Here is a 16,710-nt window from a genome sequence, read left to right on the forward strand (position 1 = left end):
AAAGTGAGAGTCAGTGGAGTCCCCCCGCCCAGAGGTCAGCACTCTGTGTGTGTCTGTGATTGCGTGAGTGCGTCCCGGGACGGGCAGCAGCTGTGCTCCAGGAGCCGAGTCCGTTCCCTGAAGTCCAGGCCGTATCTGCCCAGCAGCCCCGGTCGCTGTCCAGCTGGGGACGCCACTCTCATCCAGGGGATTTGTTGCTGCTGTGAGTGAGGTGCGTGCGGCGGCAGGAGTGCGTGCTGCCAAGCTGTCCAGGGGCAATGTTTCTCAAGTCTCCCTGCCACAGGAGCAGAATTCACTTCGACTTCAGTGAAGACGTTATCAAGAGGGTTCACTCTTCGAGCGCAAGGTCAGAACGCAGGCCGTCTGTCCCACTCCTCGTAACACCACATCTCCAGCACAAAGCAATGGCACATTTTCATTATTACTACTACCAGGTTTGCAAGGCAGTCGGGAGTTAATGAGTAAATAATAGTGTTTATGCTGTGAAACATTTCTTAGTGTTACTCCTTAATTTTCTTGAGCCAGGAGGGAAGAATCACAGGGTGTACTGTGTGACATGTGCAAATGTTCTTTTTAAAATAATTTGCATTTAATTTTGAGTTGTACTTTTGTTTAGCATGTATAGTGGTAATATTGTAACAAATATGTGAATTTAAGCATCAGTATAATTATGCACGTTCCATGTGCCGCATATTTTTTGCATGTACACAATCATGTACATAACGTACTTGGGCAGTTTTTGAAAAACGAGACGAACAAAAGTCATTCTGCTCCAAGTTTATAATGCAAGGAATATTCATAGTTTACACCAATGAACTCATCCTTTATTTACCTGACTGCTTTGTTCAGGGTGACGTACAGTGTTAGATGATCAACGATTTACCGATTTACACAAGAAGATGTTCTTAGTGTTTAAATTCAGGGCAGATATTTTAAATGAAGGGTATTACCGCAGGAGTGGGGTTTGAACCCAAAACCTTAAGGATAAGACAACAGCACAAACTACTACACCACATGGTTCCCCACAGTGAAGTACACATTACCCACAGTAAGTGATTTCTCCGATTCTTCACGCAATGTCACACTTCGTTGAGAAACAGTTTTATGCGGCCACGCTCGGAGGCAGAACTTGTGCTTGGTGGAAGTTATGTAAAGGTTCTGTTTGTCTGTATGTGTGTGTATGTGTGTTTCGATTACTTTGCAGCAGTTCTGATGAAGGGCGTGTTGATGTCACTCACAGAACTCGAGCAGAGATAATCTCCCACTGAAATGGAGTTGTCATATGACACAAAAGTCAAATATTTGAACTGTAGGATGGTTCATGGCCATGTGGGCCCACCACCCGCAAGGTCCAGCGTGAAGGTCGAGTACAATGCCTTTCAGGCAACAGGAGGGGGCAGGGTGGCGCATGGTGTCAAGGACCCTGGCGGCAGAAACTGGCTCTTGGGACATGGAATGTAACGTCACTTGGGGGAAAGGATGTGGAACTGGTGCAGGAGGTTGAGAGATACCAACTAGATATAGTTGGGGTTACCTCCACTTACAGTGTTGGCTCTGGAACCAAACTCCTCGATAGGGCGTGGTCTCTCTCCTACTTAGGAGTTGCGCAGGGTGAGAGGCGCCGGGTGGGTGTGGGGATACTCACAAGCCCCCGGCTGGCTGCCAGACAGTTGGAGTTTGTCCCGGTAGATGAGATGGTTACCTCAGTGCTACTTAACGTCGCAGAGAGGAAAACTCTCTCGTGTGTGCTTGTGCACCAAACAGCAGTTCAGGGTATTTTACCTTCTTGGAGAGAGTGGGTGGGGTTCTGGACAGGGCCCCACCTACAGACGCCATAGTCCTGCTGGGGGACTTCAACGCTCACGTTGGCAGTGACTGAGAAATCTGGAGTGGGGTGATTGAGTGGAATGGCTTGCCCCATCTAAACCCGAATGGTGAAATCTTATTGGACTTCTGTGCTCGCCATGGTTTGTCTGTAACACACGATGTTCAAACACAAGGATGCTCATAAAAGTGTTCTTGGTACCAGAGCTCCTTGGGCCAAAGATCAATGATCGACTTTGTAGTCGTTTCATCTGACTTGAGACCACATGTTCTGGACACTCAGGTAAAGAGAGGTGTTGAGCTGTTAACCGATCACCATCTGGTGGTGAGCTGGATCAGATGGCAGAGAAAACTGACGGACAGACCCGGTAGGCCTAAGCGCATACCCTCACTCACTGGAACAGGGTCCAAAACCTCCATTGTGGTAGCAGCCAGGCGCAGCTGTGGCCAAAAGCTTGTTGGTGCCAGTCACGGCGGCAACCCAAGAACCCGTTGATGCAGACCGGTGGTAAGGGAAGCTGTAGAGCTGAAGAAGGAAGCCTTTAGGGTCTGGTTGGCTCTGGGGACTCTTGGCTCAGCAAAAAGGTACAGGCAGGCAAAAAAGGCGACAGTGGCTGCGGTTGCAGAAGCAGAATCTGGAGCATGGGAGGAGTTTGGAGAGGCCATGGAAAATGACTTTTGGTCGTCCTCAAAGAGGTTCTGGAGAACCATCCGGCAGCTCAGGAGGGGTTGTAGGAGCTTCACTCAAGCTGTGCTCAGCAAAAGTGGCGAATCTTTGACCTCAAATGAGGACATTGTCAGGAGGTGGAAGGAGCACTTTGAGGAACTCCTAAACCCGAGAAATATACATCCCTTACAGGAGTCAGAGCCAGAGGCTTCCAGGTGTCAGAGTCCATTTCCCTGGTGGAAGTCACTGAGGTAGTTAGAAAGCTCCACAGTGGTAATGCACTGGGGGTGGATGAGATTTACCCGGCACTCCTTAAGGCCCTGGATGTTGTGGGGCTGTCATGGCTGACATGCCTCTGCAGTGTTGCATGGACCTCAGGGACAGTGCCTCTAGATTGGCAAACTGTAGTGGTCCCTGTCTTTAAGAAAGGGGACCGGAGAGTATGTGCCAACTATCGGGGTATCATACCTCTCAGCTTCCCAGGGAAAGTCTATGCCAGGGTGCTGGAAAGGAGGCGCCTCAGATGGAAGAGGGACAATGCGGATTCTGTCTTGGCCATGGAACACTGCGCCAGCTTTTTACCCTCTCTCAGATAATTGATGGAGCATGTGAGTTCGCTAATCCAGTCTACATGTGTTTTGTGGACTTGCAGAAGGCCTATGACTGTGTCCTCTGATAAATTCTGTGGGAGGTGCTTTGGGAGTATGGGGTGGTGGGGCCACTATTGCGGGCCATTCGGCCTCTGTATACACGGAGTGAGAGCTGTGTCCGCACACTTGGCATTACGTCAAGCCCGTTTAATGTGCGTGTTGGACTCCGCTAAGGTTTTGCCTTGTCCCCACTCCTGTTTGTGGTTTTCATGGACAAGATATCGAGGCAGAGCGAAGGTCAGGAGGGCATTCTGTGTGGGAGCTGGAAGGTGATGTCTCTGCTTTTTGCGGATGATGTCCTTCTGGCACCGTCACATGGATGCCTCCAGCACGCACTGGAACAGTTTGCAGCCAAGTGTGAAGCGGTTGATATGAGGATCAGCACCTCTAAGTCTGAGTCCATGGTTCTCTCACAGAAATGGATGGCATGCCCCCTTCAGGTAAGGGGAGAGAATTTGTCCCAGGTGGAGGAGTTTAAGTATCTTGGAGTCTTGTTCACGAGTGAGGGGAGAAGGGAGCGTGAGTTCGGCTGTGGACTGGGAGCAGCGGCAACAATAACACTGTACCGGACTGTAGTGGTGAAGGGGGGAGCTGAGCCACAAAGCAAAGCTCTCTATTTCTATGTCCCTACCCTCACCTATGGTCATGGACTCTGGGTAATGACCATAAAGAATAAGATCGCGGATACAAGCGGCTGAAATGAGTTTTCTCCGCAGGGTGGTGGGAGTCACTCTCCGTGACAGGGTGAAGAGTTTGGCCATCCAGGAGGAACTAACTTAGAGTAAAGCCGCTACTCCTTCGCATTGAGAGGAGCCAGTTGATCTGGTAAGGATGCACCCTGGTCACCTCCCTTTGGAGGTATACCAGGCATGGCCAACTGGGACGAGACCCCGAGGTCAGCCCAGGACCCACTGGAGAGATTATATCTCCCAGTTGGCCTGGGAGCGGCTGGGGATCCCCCGGGTTGAGCTGGAAGAAGTCGCAAGGACAGGGATGTCTGGGCTTCTCTGCTCTCCCAATTGCCACCGCGACCCTAGAAGGACTAAGCGACCCAGAAAATGGATGGATGGATGGTTCATGTAAGAGCTGTTACAGCACGAGCACTGTCAGCGTGCTGCTCCTCTCCCCCTTGTGGTTGTGGGCCTCAGGTTCTGAAACAGATAAGTGTAAGCGTATGGGCTGAGCCTGCTCTCTGGATGAGTTGCAGTCACAGGGATGAATTTCAGTAACGCATTCAGTACACAATGGACAATTTTTCACAATACTGTAATTACTTGCTTAGATGATGCTTTTTACCCAGAGCAACTTACAGTATCTGACCCATTTATAGAGCTCAGGGATATTGCTGTATTAATTCAGGGTAAGTACCTTTCTCATGGGCGCTACAGCAGCAGCGGGAGTTTGGCTTAATCCAGCAGCCTTCTGCTTAAAATTGCCTTAACTATGGTTAAAATAAAATTGGAGATTTCGTGAAAAACAGTGTATAGTAGTTGTGACTATAGATGAGTGATGTAAAGTACAGTAGCCGCGATAGTTCTGGAGTTATTGAAGAAAGTTGATAAGTAACTGTGTTTATTCAAATTTGTTGTCATAGGAATGATGGCACAGTGCTGCAGTGGGTAGTGCTAGAGCCTCATAGCACCTGCACTGTGGAATTGGATATGGGTCCCATTCTTTGTCATCTGAGTTCTCTGGATTCCTCCCAGAATCCAAAGACATGGGTTTCAGCTGTTGAGGACTCCGAATTGCCCATGGTGAATGTGATTGCCCTGTGATGGACTGGAATCCAGTCCACTGTGTAATATTCCTAGCCTTGGGCCCTGTGCTTGTGTGATAGACTCCAGACCACCACATACATCAATAGTAGGTGAATGGATGAAATAAGTATATCGTAAAGGTATGTAGTAGTCACAGTAATTGCAAGTGAGTGAAATAAAGGTATAAAGAGGTGGTTTTTACAGTTGAGCTGGTTTGTACATGCCATCCAGATGGAAAGACAACCCAAATCCATGCAGCCAGTCTCTCTCTCTCTCTCTCTCTCTCTCTCTCTCTGAGAAACACACACATACACACAGCGGTGAGAGGAAAGCTATGCAGTCCTGGAGTCCAGAGAATGTCATGGAAAATATTCTGAAGCCTGGTTTAGCAACATGTGGAATGTCATTTAAAGTGCAGTTTGTGTTCTGTTTATTCTAATAGTGCCTGTAAGAGAATCTCTCTTTTTATTACAACTCTAGTAAAAGGCAGAAGAATCCCTGATGCTCCTTGCTGTCATACACCCCTTGCTCCTCCTCCATGTATCTCTGAGCTGAGATGGTGTTACACTTTGCGAGCAGGGATCTGAAACCGGTGTCCTCTGCTGCTCCATGGGCTCGCCAACTGCTGTCTGTGGCTCTTTGTGGGAATACGTGTTTATATTGTAAGCTCCACCAAGTCTCTGGCTCAGATACTTCCACCAAATGGCTTCTTGGCTCCACGTTATGAATCTTTTTTAGTTGTTTTTGTTCAACCCATGTAGTGCATTTCATTGGGGAATTCTCTCCCCTCTCGCTAGCGCCTTTTAGGGCAGAGTAACCTTTACAAAAAGCACAAGGATGGGGCTCGCTGTGTGTCAGGGTAACGACTTGCCGACTTCTTTCCCACTGAATTATGAGAGCAGGGTTTCTAATAACGGCCTTGTAATGGGCTGCGGCAGCATGGCGGCCTCGCTCCACCTACTTGTTTGGTTTGAATGTAAATCCCTGAGGGCTACGGGCTGCAGGCAGATCCCCCGTGCGCATTGTTTTCCCACATGGGCCTGTTGTTTGGAGTGCAAGGTCAGGGTTCATCCCACTGTGATCGTGGATCATCCTCGGAGACAAGAGTCTTGGACTTTCCCCCACTGCCCTGCACACCCGCTGCCTTGCTGGGTTCGACTCAGGTTCAGAGCTCAACATTCACATCCCAAGCACCAAGTGATCACTCTGGGCTGTGGAGTTTCAGTGACCATCTCTACAGGAAAGTCCCAACAGGGTAAATGCTCCCAGGGTCAGTTAGAGACCGCATACTGACCGTGGATTTTGTCAGAAATGCTCCGAGATGAGAACTGCATTCTGTCTGGTGCTTTTTTCGGCTGTCTGTGATTTACAACAGTTGGCTGAAGCCAACACGGCTGTGGAAGTGCTTCCCTCCACAAGCTGACATTTGGCTCCAGTTTGCTGAGTGTGCGACCCGGAGAAGGTCCGGCTTACAGCAAAGCCACATTCTTCAAGCTTTGGGGAAGTTGGAAGCGCTGCCTGCAGTCAGGTTGCGTTCTGAAAAAAACAGGTCATTTACACACACACACACACACATTATCTGAACCACTTGTCCCATAGAACCAGAGCCTACCCGGCAACTCAGGGCGTAGGGACATACCCAGGACAGGGCGCCAGTCCGCCGCAAGGCACCCCAAGTAGGACTCGACCCCCAGACCCACTGGAGAGCAGGACCCAGTCCAACCCAGTGCGCCACCACACCACCATGCCCCCCTCATTTACAGAAACACCACTGAGTGAATGTCTTTTACACTGTGTTAGGATCAGGTAAAAGCTTCTGTACTATAGTGGCCCCCTCTAAGTCCAGCCAACAGGCATGGTCCATTCAAGTTCTCACAGCAGCTAGCACGCATTCCTGCCTTAACCTCCGATGTTGCAACTGTAGAGCTGACAACACTCTTGATCTGACATGCTGCAGCTGCTGGTATGTTGCACAGTGTGTTGGATGGGTTACGGTGTCCTGTGCCTGTGGTTAATGGCCACGCTGAGATTCGGCACTCACTCTCCTGATGAGTTCCGCAGACCAAGCGTGCCCTCCGACCCGTATGCTGAGAAACTGGCCACGTGTTTCCCCTGCGGGATCCGTCGCAGACCCTTGTGACATCATAACCTTCTGAACTGCAATGCCAAGTGTAACAAATCCTGTCAGGCCTTCCCATCAAATGATATAATCCTCTATTTGCTTCATCCGAGAAATCACATTTTTAATTCATTAAATATTGGGATTTGGCATGCATTTGTGTAACATACGAGATAAATATTTCCCGTTCGTTCAAAATAAATGTTCTTTTTCACAGGGGATTCAAGAGGAAAGGCTGATAATAACATTTTGTGGTTGGTTGTTTGGTGTTGCACACTTTTTGAGGTCCTCTCTAAATTTTATGGAAACAGGTCTTTGGCAAAAAAGTACACAAATATCCGGTATTATTTTTATTTTCTGTTTGCTTACTAGATTCCCAGCTGTACAAAAGCAGTACCCGTCTGGATCAAATCCTCAGTGTTGTCTCTGATCCAAGCTGTCAGCGAGACTTAAAAATTTATTTCAAAGTGTTACTATACACTGAATTGTGCGTGATAATTGTTAAGATGGGGTTATTATGAGCCTTGACCTTTGAGAGCAAAAAAATTCCCTTTCTTTGTCTCTTTTCATAAAACCTGAGCTTCTCTGTGTTGGTCCTCAGTAAAATTGTGCTCCTTGTGTTTCTTTCACATGACATGAGCCTTTCTACTCTTTAAGGTCTATTGATCAAAATGGCTTTTTCTTCGTATCTTACTTCCTGTTTATTATTTTACACACAGCAAGTCTGCTGGTAATATGAATTAATTCACTAATATAAATTTTTTGGTGCCTTTGGTCCACAGTGACTTGGAATTTTAGCTTGTGTACCAAGTTAGTTATTTTACCCTTTCATACAGTTGAGTCATTTTAATGGAGCAATTCACGGTAAGTTCCTTGCTGATGTGAGGGAGCAGGGGTTCAAACCCAAGTCCTTGGACTGTATGAGGATGAGCCTAACGCCTACACTGCCTGCTGGCCCCATTGAAATCAATACTCACAGTGTTTGACCTGGAAGCACTTCTCATATTGTCCTGTACCCAAACAACTGGAGATGGGACAGTTGTCGGGATACAGCAGCGAAGAGAAGCCCAGTCATATTGCAGGTGGTGACTGAGCCACGTGGCTTCTGTGTGGTCACACCATCGCTGCTTTTTGGTTTGAAACACTGGCTACATCATGTGACTTACTGGTGGTCGAACTACCGGCTGTATAGGTAATGCACCAAGCATTCTCCGCTTTGGGATGGCTACTCTTCTGCATTTCAGCCTGAAGCTTTCACAGTTTTCACCTGCCAATACTGCAGATGTGTTGGCTGTCAGTATTTCAACAGTACGGAATATAACAGTCTGTTAATTGCCAATTTAACGTAAGAATTTCCCCTTCTGCCATAATACCCTTGAGCAATGTACTTAGCCTTAATTGCTCAAGTAAAAAAAATTGTCAAACTGCTTTAACTGGGTAAAGCATTGTATGGAGCTTAACACTGTAAGTGAGTAAATATAAATGTAAGTTAGAAATTTGAAATTTTGCATTTCCACTTCTTTTTTTTTTTTTTACACAGAGTTCACGTATTGGTGCATAGTATTATTTGTCTATTTATACAGCTGGGTAATTTTGTACTGGTGCAATTTAGGGCAAGTACCTTGCTCAAGAGTACTTCAGCTGGAGGTGGGGATCGAACCTGGGAAGTACTGGGAGCGAGTCCCACTAGGAACTGATACTGGTGAAGGGAGCCTCACCCGGAAAGGTCAGACCAAGTGTCCAAGCGGTGCACACTGAGCAGTGAAGCACTGTAGCTCCTGTATTTACTTTTTACGTGTTATAGAAGCAGTACCAGTCCCTTTTAGCAGTCCGGTTACCCTTGGTTTTGCGGACAATCTCTTTATTGTTTGCCGTAAGTGTGGAAACACCGCTGCAGTGATTCTTGAATACTTTGCCAGCGTGGAGGTTTGCTTTAATGATAAAGTTAAGGAAAACCACTGTAATTAAATTTGGAGAAAACTGCTGTGACTGTTTGTCTCCTGTGAGGGACTTGTGTGCTCTTTTTTATGCCCCTCAGATGGCTGCTCAAATGTTGAATGTGACTCAGAGTCTGAAGCAGCTGCTTTCATGACACCGTGAATGTGTATTGTAGCTCTGTAAAGTGCCTCCCTTCTCGCGCTAAAGGGCCTCTGTGTGCCTCTGTGTTGCAGCTTCGATGTGGAGAATGGGCCGTCTGCCGGCTGCAGCCCCCTGGACCCCCAGGCCTCCCCGGGGTCCGGCCTGGTGCTTCACGCCAACTTCCCCAGTCACAGCCAGCGCCGCGAGTCCTTCTTGTACCGCTCCGACAGTGACTACGACCTCTCGCCCAAGTCCATGTCTCGCAACTCCTCCATCGCCTCTGAGCTGTAAGCCCATAACTTTCTCATGGCCATCAGCCCGTCCAGTGTTCCCATTGTAGCAGTTTCTCAAGATGGCAAGCAGCTCCAGTCTATCCTTTCAGATTAAATATTAGCAATAAGTTTAAACTGTGCAACTTACTGTAAGGACAGAACTATGTTCACCCCTTCATTTACCTTCTGTAAAGAGAGAACAAAGGAAAAGTATATTTGCCTCGAACTGTTATGGAGCTGGCATTCCTCTTCTTCAGGTTAACTGGAAGTGTACACTGGAAACGTACACTGTGATATGCCTGTAGAGCTTGTGATTTACTGCTTAATGCCTTCAAGACCATGATTACTGTGGTGTGTCTGTCCTCTGTTGCGTGAGTGCATTTTCTCCCTAGACATTAGCTAATGCAAATTTAATAAGCTGGTTCAATAACTAGGAGAGCAGATGTTTTTGGGGCAAAGAAATTTTATGCGCTTTGGGTTCATAAAATTTGTCTTGTAATTTAAAATGATTCTATGAAAGTAACCTGTTTTCGTGGTGTTTGGTCATGGCTTAATTTCATACTCAAATGTTTTCTCTGCATCGCTCAACTGATTCATTTTCCTGCCTTTTATCTACAGACATGGGGATGACCTGATAGTAACGCCTTTTGCTCAGGTAAATAAAACAAACCAGAAACATCACAGAATTGTAAAAAAAAATTCTATATAATACAGTGTTAAAAATGTGTTTGAAAAGACTGTGTAAAATGTTTTAGATACCTTTATGCTCCTTTTCACCAGGTACTTGCTAGCCTTCGAAGCGTAAGAAACAACTTCACAGTTCTCACCAACGTACAATGTGCCTCCAACAAGTAAGTGCCCGTGTGAATGCATTTTATTTGATGATCCCATGTTTTAGTATACAGTCGAGTTAAAACTTATGCAGGCTTTGTGGGATTGATGTGACACGTAGGCCAAAAATTACATAGAAAATGTTCACCATATCAAGCTTGTGAGATAAGGTGCCATAAGATTGTCCTTACATGGAACAATAACAGATCAAATGGGAATAATAACAGAAACATATAAGAAAAACATTACAAAATATATTGTGCTGAGTTATACAAGGAGGGGTGTGGTGGCACAGCAGCACAGTGGGTTTTGCTGGGTCCTGCTCTCTGGTGAGTCTGGGGTTCGAGTCCCACTTGGGGTACCCTCTGATGGATTGGCGTCCTGTCCTCGGTGTGTACCCTCTTCCTCAAGCCCTTTGGCCTGTATCGCCAGGTTAGGCTTCGGTTTGCCATGGCTCTGCTCAGGATGAGCGGTTTGAGGAAGTGTGTGTGAGATTTGTACAAATAAGACTTTTACCACCAACATACACTATACTGTTCCACAGAAACTAACAAGCAGTGTCCAGACCCTTTTCTACTCTTTTTACACTTTCTGTCACTGAGATGCTCAGTGGGTCTCCAGGGTATCATAGGTCACCCAGGAGAGGGTTGATGTAGCTCGCTGCAAATTAGGTTTGCGGGCAGTGCATTGAGAAACATTGTTCATCCATGCAAATAAAATTTTTAAATTTGCCTGCATCAAGGGAGGGGCGGTGGCGCAGTGGGTTGGGCCGCAGTCCTGCTCTCCGGTGGGTCTGGGGTTCGAGTCCCGCTTGGGGTGCCTTGTGGCGGACTGGCGTCCCGTCCTGGGTGTGTCCCCCTCTGGCCTTACGCCCTGTGTTACCGGGTAGGCTCCGGTTCCCCATGACCCCGTATGGGACAAGCAGTTCTGAAAATGCATGTGTGTGTGTGCCTGTATAAAGCTGAGAATGTGAAAGGTAAATGTTTGTAAGGTGCACCTCCATTTGTGTGCATCAGTGCTGAAACTGAGGCCACTTGAAACAATGGCCACAAGAGGGAGAAACACAGCACTTTTTCAGCACAAGCAAACAAAATGCTTCCGTCTCCAAGGCATTGTTTTCAGGTCACATTTTATCAGCATCTAAGCTGGTTTATGAAAATTTACTGCCACTGTAAACATAGAATATGTTCAACAGAGGTCGAATTTGTTTCAGCAGAATTCCATAGAAGTGTTCCTCCTGGGAACGTTTTTTTCTTCTGTGTTGCAACAAATTGCACAAAGTGCATTGCACAAAAGTGTAATGACTAAGGCAACTCTTAGCCTCAGAAGCTGGCCCAAAACTGGACTGTTTCTTGCCTCACTAGGTATCACACAACACAGAGGCAGTGAAACTGACAGCTGGAGATTTGAGAAGGGTTTTAACGGTCCAAAATAAAAACTCTGTTTAAAGTTCTTCACTTACAGTACTGTATTGGGTGACATAACAGCTTCTGAGATATAAGGAGGGTCAAAAATGATCAAAGGGGGGTGTGGTGGCACAGCGGGTTTGACCGGGTCCTGCTCTCTGGTGGGTCTAGGGTTCGAGTCCCGCTTGGGGTGCCTTGTGACGGACTGGGTGTGTCCCTTCCCCCTCCAGCCTTACACCCTGTGTTGGGGGTTAGACTCCGGTTTGCTGTGACCCCACTTGGGACAAGTAGCTTTAGACAGTGTGTGTGTGTGTGTGTGTGAGACAAGAATGATCAGGAGTGCTTTGAATTATATATAAATGCTGGGAGACTTTAGGCTTTCTTGAATATTGGCGGGGTCATGTCCCCCTTTTGTTATGCTAATGAATCCACTGCAGTCATACACATATTTATCATCATTAGACTAAAAATAAAGGAAAATAATTGCAAAAGAATCCATGCAGCATGACAGAGATAGTATTTATTTTACTTTTTTTACTATTACTTTTTTTCTTTACCCTTGGTTTTCTCCTTTCAGGTACAAGGTACTAAGAACTCATCCTTTTAAATATTAAAACTGTTAGAAAAACAATGCACAATGATTATATTTAGCTTTTCCATTGTATACATGTAGCTTCCAATAGCAATATGTAGAAGGGGGAAACACTTACTCCCAGTCTCAGCAGCAGCAATATACCAGTTATATTAAGTAAGCAAATACAGACTTTGGTTGCACTTCGGAAGGTCGGACATGCGTGCATACATTGACCTGAGATCAGCGTTAAGATAAGCGAAAGCTGGAATTCAACGAAAACTGATTCAAGGAAAAGCTGCGGTCTGGTATGTGTGTGTGTGAATGTCTTTGCGCATGTGTGTGTGTGTGTGCGTATGAGTGGCTGTGGTAGGAGTGCAAAACCCACAGATGATGCAGACAGGTTAAAATGTACGCTTTCTTTTAAATTCATTTATCAATTGTCAGTTCACAGAAAAGCCGACCCTGTGGGCTGATGTAATCAAAGACTTTTTTCATCGTACACCACAGCCATTACCATAACCCTTGTTTTTTCCTGCCTGTCCTTGCAGGAGGTCCCCTGCAGCCAGCCAGCCAGCTGTCACCAGGGTCTGCCTAAGTGGTAAGCCTCCCCAGCCTTTCACAGTTCCCACAGTCCTCCAGGAATTGTCAAGTACCTGGCTTAAGTGCATTTGAACAATGCAAGGGGGGCCTGTATCTCCTCACGTGTGTTTTATCAAAGCATTAAGCAGCCTGTGTGCTTAATAGGTTAACTCTTTGCAGATGTGTTTGATACAGGTGCATGTGTGTGTGTTTGTGCGTGCGCATGTGCACATATGCCTTTTCAGATTATGCTGGAGCTCTCTACGTGTCAGCGCTCACATTTTAGCACAGAAACCTCCCTAATCGCTGATCTGCGATGGGGGCCTACCGTGTCACCATTGGGGTGCTGCCTGCCCCTCTTTACACTTCCTCTCTCCGAAGGAGACAAGAGGAAATGGTCCATTGGCGGGTGCCAACACTGCCCGCTTTAGCACTTTCTGGGCTTTCAAAGGAAGAACGGACGTCATACGCAGGCACAGAGTGGTTCACCGCACAGTTCTGAAGAGCTCTTAAAATGTTGAATTAAACACTGGCAACTGCTCTTCAAATTTAGCCAGATGGGATTAGGCATTAACCTTGTGACGGATGGAAAAGACTTATGTTCAAATCCAACATTCTTAACTTGGGTCTAAGTCTTCAGTACTTTAGATTTTATGATTTTTACACACACACACACACACACACACACACACACACACACACACACACACACACACACACATTTGCTGAAGCAGCTTGTCCCAAACGGGGTCATGGCAAGTCGGAGCCTAACCCGGCAATACAGGGCGTAAGGCTGTTACGATTTTGCTTGAGGTAAAACACTGCAGTTAAGTACATAATACGCTGCAATTATGATAATAAATAAGAATAAATATCAAATCCAACAACTGTCGATTATCACCTCGTCCACTTAGAATTTACATGTCAGTGGCCACCACTTCACATAATGACACATCTTTTAAGCACCACCAGGAATGTTTCTGGTGATTTTCTTTCCATTAAAAAATTGTTTCTATGTAACATCTTTTGTATCAGAAGCATATCTTTATGACACTCAGGATGTGAGAATGAAAGCCGCACACAGGTTTGTGTTGCTTAACTTTGAGTTTCCTCTCCAGGACTTGATCACGGATCATACTGCGGTTTGAGTGTGAGTGAGGCATGTGAGCATAATGTTGAGCCCATCCTGCAGCCTATTTTGCATGTCCAACATTGCTGTCTATGGGACTCACTGCTGGCCAGCTCTAGTGTGGTACAGGTTTCACTGTGCAATAGGGGGTCTGCAAGGACGGCACGGTGGCATAGTGAGTAGCATCGCTGTCTCGCAGTGCCTGGGTGAAGCAAAAGAACATGGGTTTGAGCCCCCCCCCCTCAATCTGTGTGGAGCTTGCATGTTCTCCCTGTGTCTGTGTGGGTTTTCTCCGAGTGCTGTGGTTTCCTCCCACAGTTCAAAGACCTGCTGATGGATTTGTGACTGTGAAAATCGTCCATAGTGTGTGAGTGTCAGACAAAGAGTGTTTCTCTTGTGTATGGATGAGTGACTCATTGTAAGCAGTGTGTAGTGTAAGTCACCTTGGGTGAATAAGGTGTGGACTGATAACACTACAGAGTGTTCACTGGAAGTCGCTTTGGAAAAAATTATCTGTGAAATTAATAAATGTAAATATGCACCAACAGAACTCTGGGGTGCATTGTGTGAGCGATACGTGGAGGGGGTGTTCCTGTCTGCTGCTACCGGCCGCTCGCTGACGTCAGGTCGCCCACGTTGCGGGTTTTGTTGACTTCCTCTGAATGCAGATGGACAGAGAGCAGCATCCTGTGCAGGAAAAAGAGAGCAGGTCAGGTGATGGTAAACAGAGGATTAAAATGCACCGGCAGTTTAATCTGTGGGTTTCACGCCAAAACGCTGTCATTGTCACTTCCCCTATACAAAGGGCAGCATTCTTGGAAAATTACCAGTGCGGTGTTACAGCTATGTTGGCATGTGCATTACATAACTAGATCGTAATATTTTCTGATAGAATGTGGCAGTTCTTGAAAACGGAACAAGGAAAACAGCTTTATACAGTAATTATATACTCAGAATATGTTCAAAGCAAAATAATAGTACTTCCTGAAATCTGCCCCTCCTGCTGATGGCTGTTTTGCTGTCTGACATGCTCACGTGCCGGATTTTAGGTTCAGACACCTGGATGAATGAACTTTCAGTGCATACGTAGCAACAGTCCACTGTCAGCCTAATAAGGCTAATTTTCTATGCTCATCTTGTGTTTTTGCCTCATAAGGGTCCATGGTTTTGTTTTAATTAGATGCTTAATTCACACTTAGTGAGATCATTGCTGTCCTCAAGTCTTTTTCAGAACCCAAAGCTTTGTAAGGCCCACTTGGTGATGAAAGTTTTCTGATGTAATTAAGCCCTTCTCATTGTCTAGGGCAATAAGGACAATGAGCGAAGAGAAGAGCAGACTTCCTGCCCTCTTTGTCCTCCTTGTCAGTCGGACGGGGTTAACTGGTAGGAAACAGAGCGCAGATTTTTCCTGTTTTTCTGTCACTGGCGTAGTCCCACCGGACAAGCCAGACGATGTTTTTTACAAGCAAGTGCACCAGCTACCAGTAGGATGATGTGTTGGGAATATACGGTGTTGGCCTATTATAACCCCCATATCTGCATGACGCTCAGGATGTTAGTGTTTGTCTGTATGTGTATGTGGCATGATATGGGCTTGCGTGTAGCTGTGTGTATGGACCCAAGTCAGGAGCACCTGTTCTGTGTATAGTACCACATATCTGTAACATCAGCATCTTGGCTCTGTACGTCCTCTGTTCAGCTTCAGTGATTGAGACAGGTCTCGGAACTCAGAAGAATGACACTAAACAAATGCCAACTCATGTTTTGATTGTAAACATATAGGTAAAAGAGGGCTCCGGCCAGCATGACAGCAAGGAAACGGTCAGCAGCAGTCTACGGCATCAGGTGGATTCAAATAAATAGCATATGATTGTGGTTTCACCATTGTGGAATGTGATAAGATATGTTGATGGGATCAGATGGGGTGAAATGTGAGAAATTTCCACACTTACCCCAGTGGAAACGTTTCTGACATTCTCAGCTTCACTGGAATATGATGCAAAGGCGCAGCCTCTTAGAGGAGCTTTCTTCCAGCGTTTTTCTGCTGTCTGGCAGGAACCACAGCAGTGGTGCCATGAGATGCACCCCTGTCTTCCCCAGTAGTGTTTAAGAGAAGTTATAGTAATTGTTTAATCTGAAGAGTTTCTTTGATTACACCTTGAAAATCCATTTCTATCATTACAGTGAATAACATATTCTATGCAGTATATCTGAGTGGAGGGTAAAATAAGTTAAAGTTCTTTACATCTGCAGGACTTTGAATGTATTTCTGTGCACGCAGCTTGATATGTGAATTGCTTATAGAAATTATAAATGAAAACTTTAGCTCTTTATTTCTACCTGTATAACATTTGTCTTATTCTGCTGTAGTACAGCGCTTATAAAATAGTTTGATGTTGTTTTTATTTTTACTTGAAACTTTTTTACTTAGTTGATTATTCTTTTAGGCCTATGTGTTGAGGGGGGAATGTAGTGTTCCTCACTCAGTTAAGTAATCGCAACTTATCAACTAGTGGCACTAGATTAATACTGCAGTTAAATTTCAGTGATTGTATGTAGAAGGTTATACTTTCTATGACTGTGCCTTGCGGAAGTAAGGCAGCAATGCCATGTGTGTCATTTCCAGGAGCTCTCCAGTGTTATAGTGACCTGTGTTGAAACCAGTATGAGCAGAGCCAGCACTGGGGCACATTGGCATGTGGGCTTGCCTTTCACAAGCCCGCAGTTGTGTGTACGTGCAAAGCTATCAGTGCCGCTGCTCTAATTGTCTGCTCCTATTTACCTGTTTTCGGGATGATATTCTCCTTTCTTCTTGTTTGTGTC

At 46.1% G+C, this 16,710-nt stretch overlaps 1 protein-coding gene across 4 annotated transcripts in view; it reads left to right on the plus strand.

Moving 5' to 3' along the window:
• The window catches only part of pde4ba (phosphodiesterase 4B, cAMP-specific a), a 111,299-nt gene that overhangs the window by 68,480 nt on the left and 26,109 nt on the right, over window positions 1-16,710 (plus strand). For all 4 annotated transcript variants that reach the window (XM_018754080.2, XM_018754081.2, XM_018754082.2 and 1 more), the window contains 4 exons: window positions 9,189-9,383; window positions 9,987-10,023; window positions 10,149-10,219; window positions 12,728-12,777. In XM_018754080.2, the coding sequence (XP_018609596.1) occupies window positions 9,189-9,383; window positions 9,987-10,023; window positions 10,149-10,219; window positions 12,728-12,777 (353 nt within the window). The remainder of the gene's footprint in view (window positions 1-9,188; window positions 9,384-9,986; window positions 10,024-10,148; window positions 10,220-12,727; window positions 12,778-16,710) is intronic.

Source organism: Scleropages formosus, chromosome 9 (assembly GCF_900964775.1).
Source record: "Scleropages formosus chromosome 9, fSclFor1.1, whole genome shotgun sequence".
Lineage (NCBI taxonomy): Eukaryota > Metazoa > Chordata > Actinopteri > Osteoglossiformes > Osteoglossidae > Scleropages > Scleropages formosus.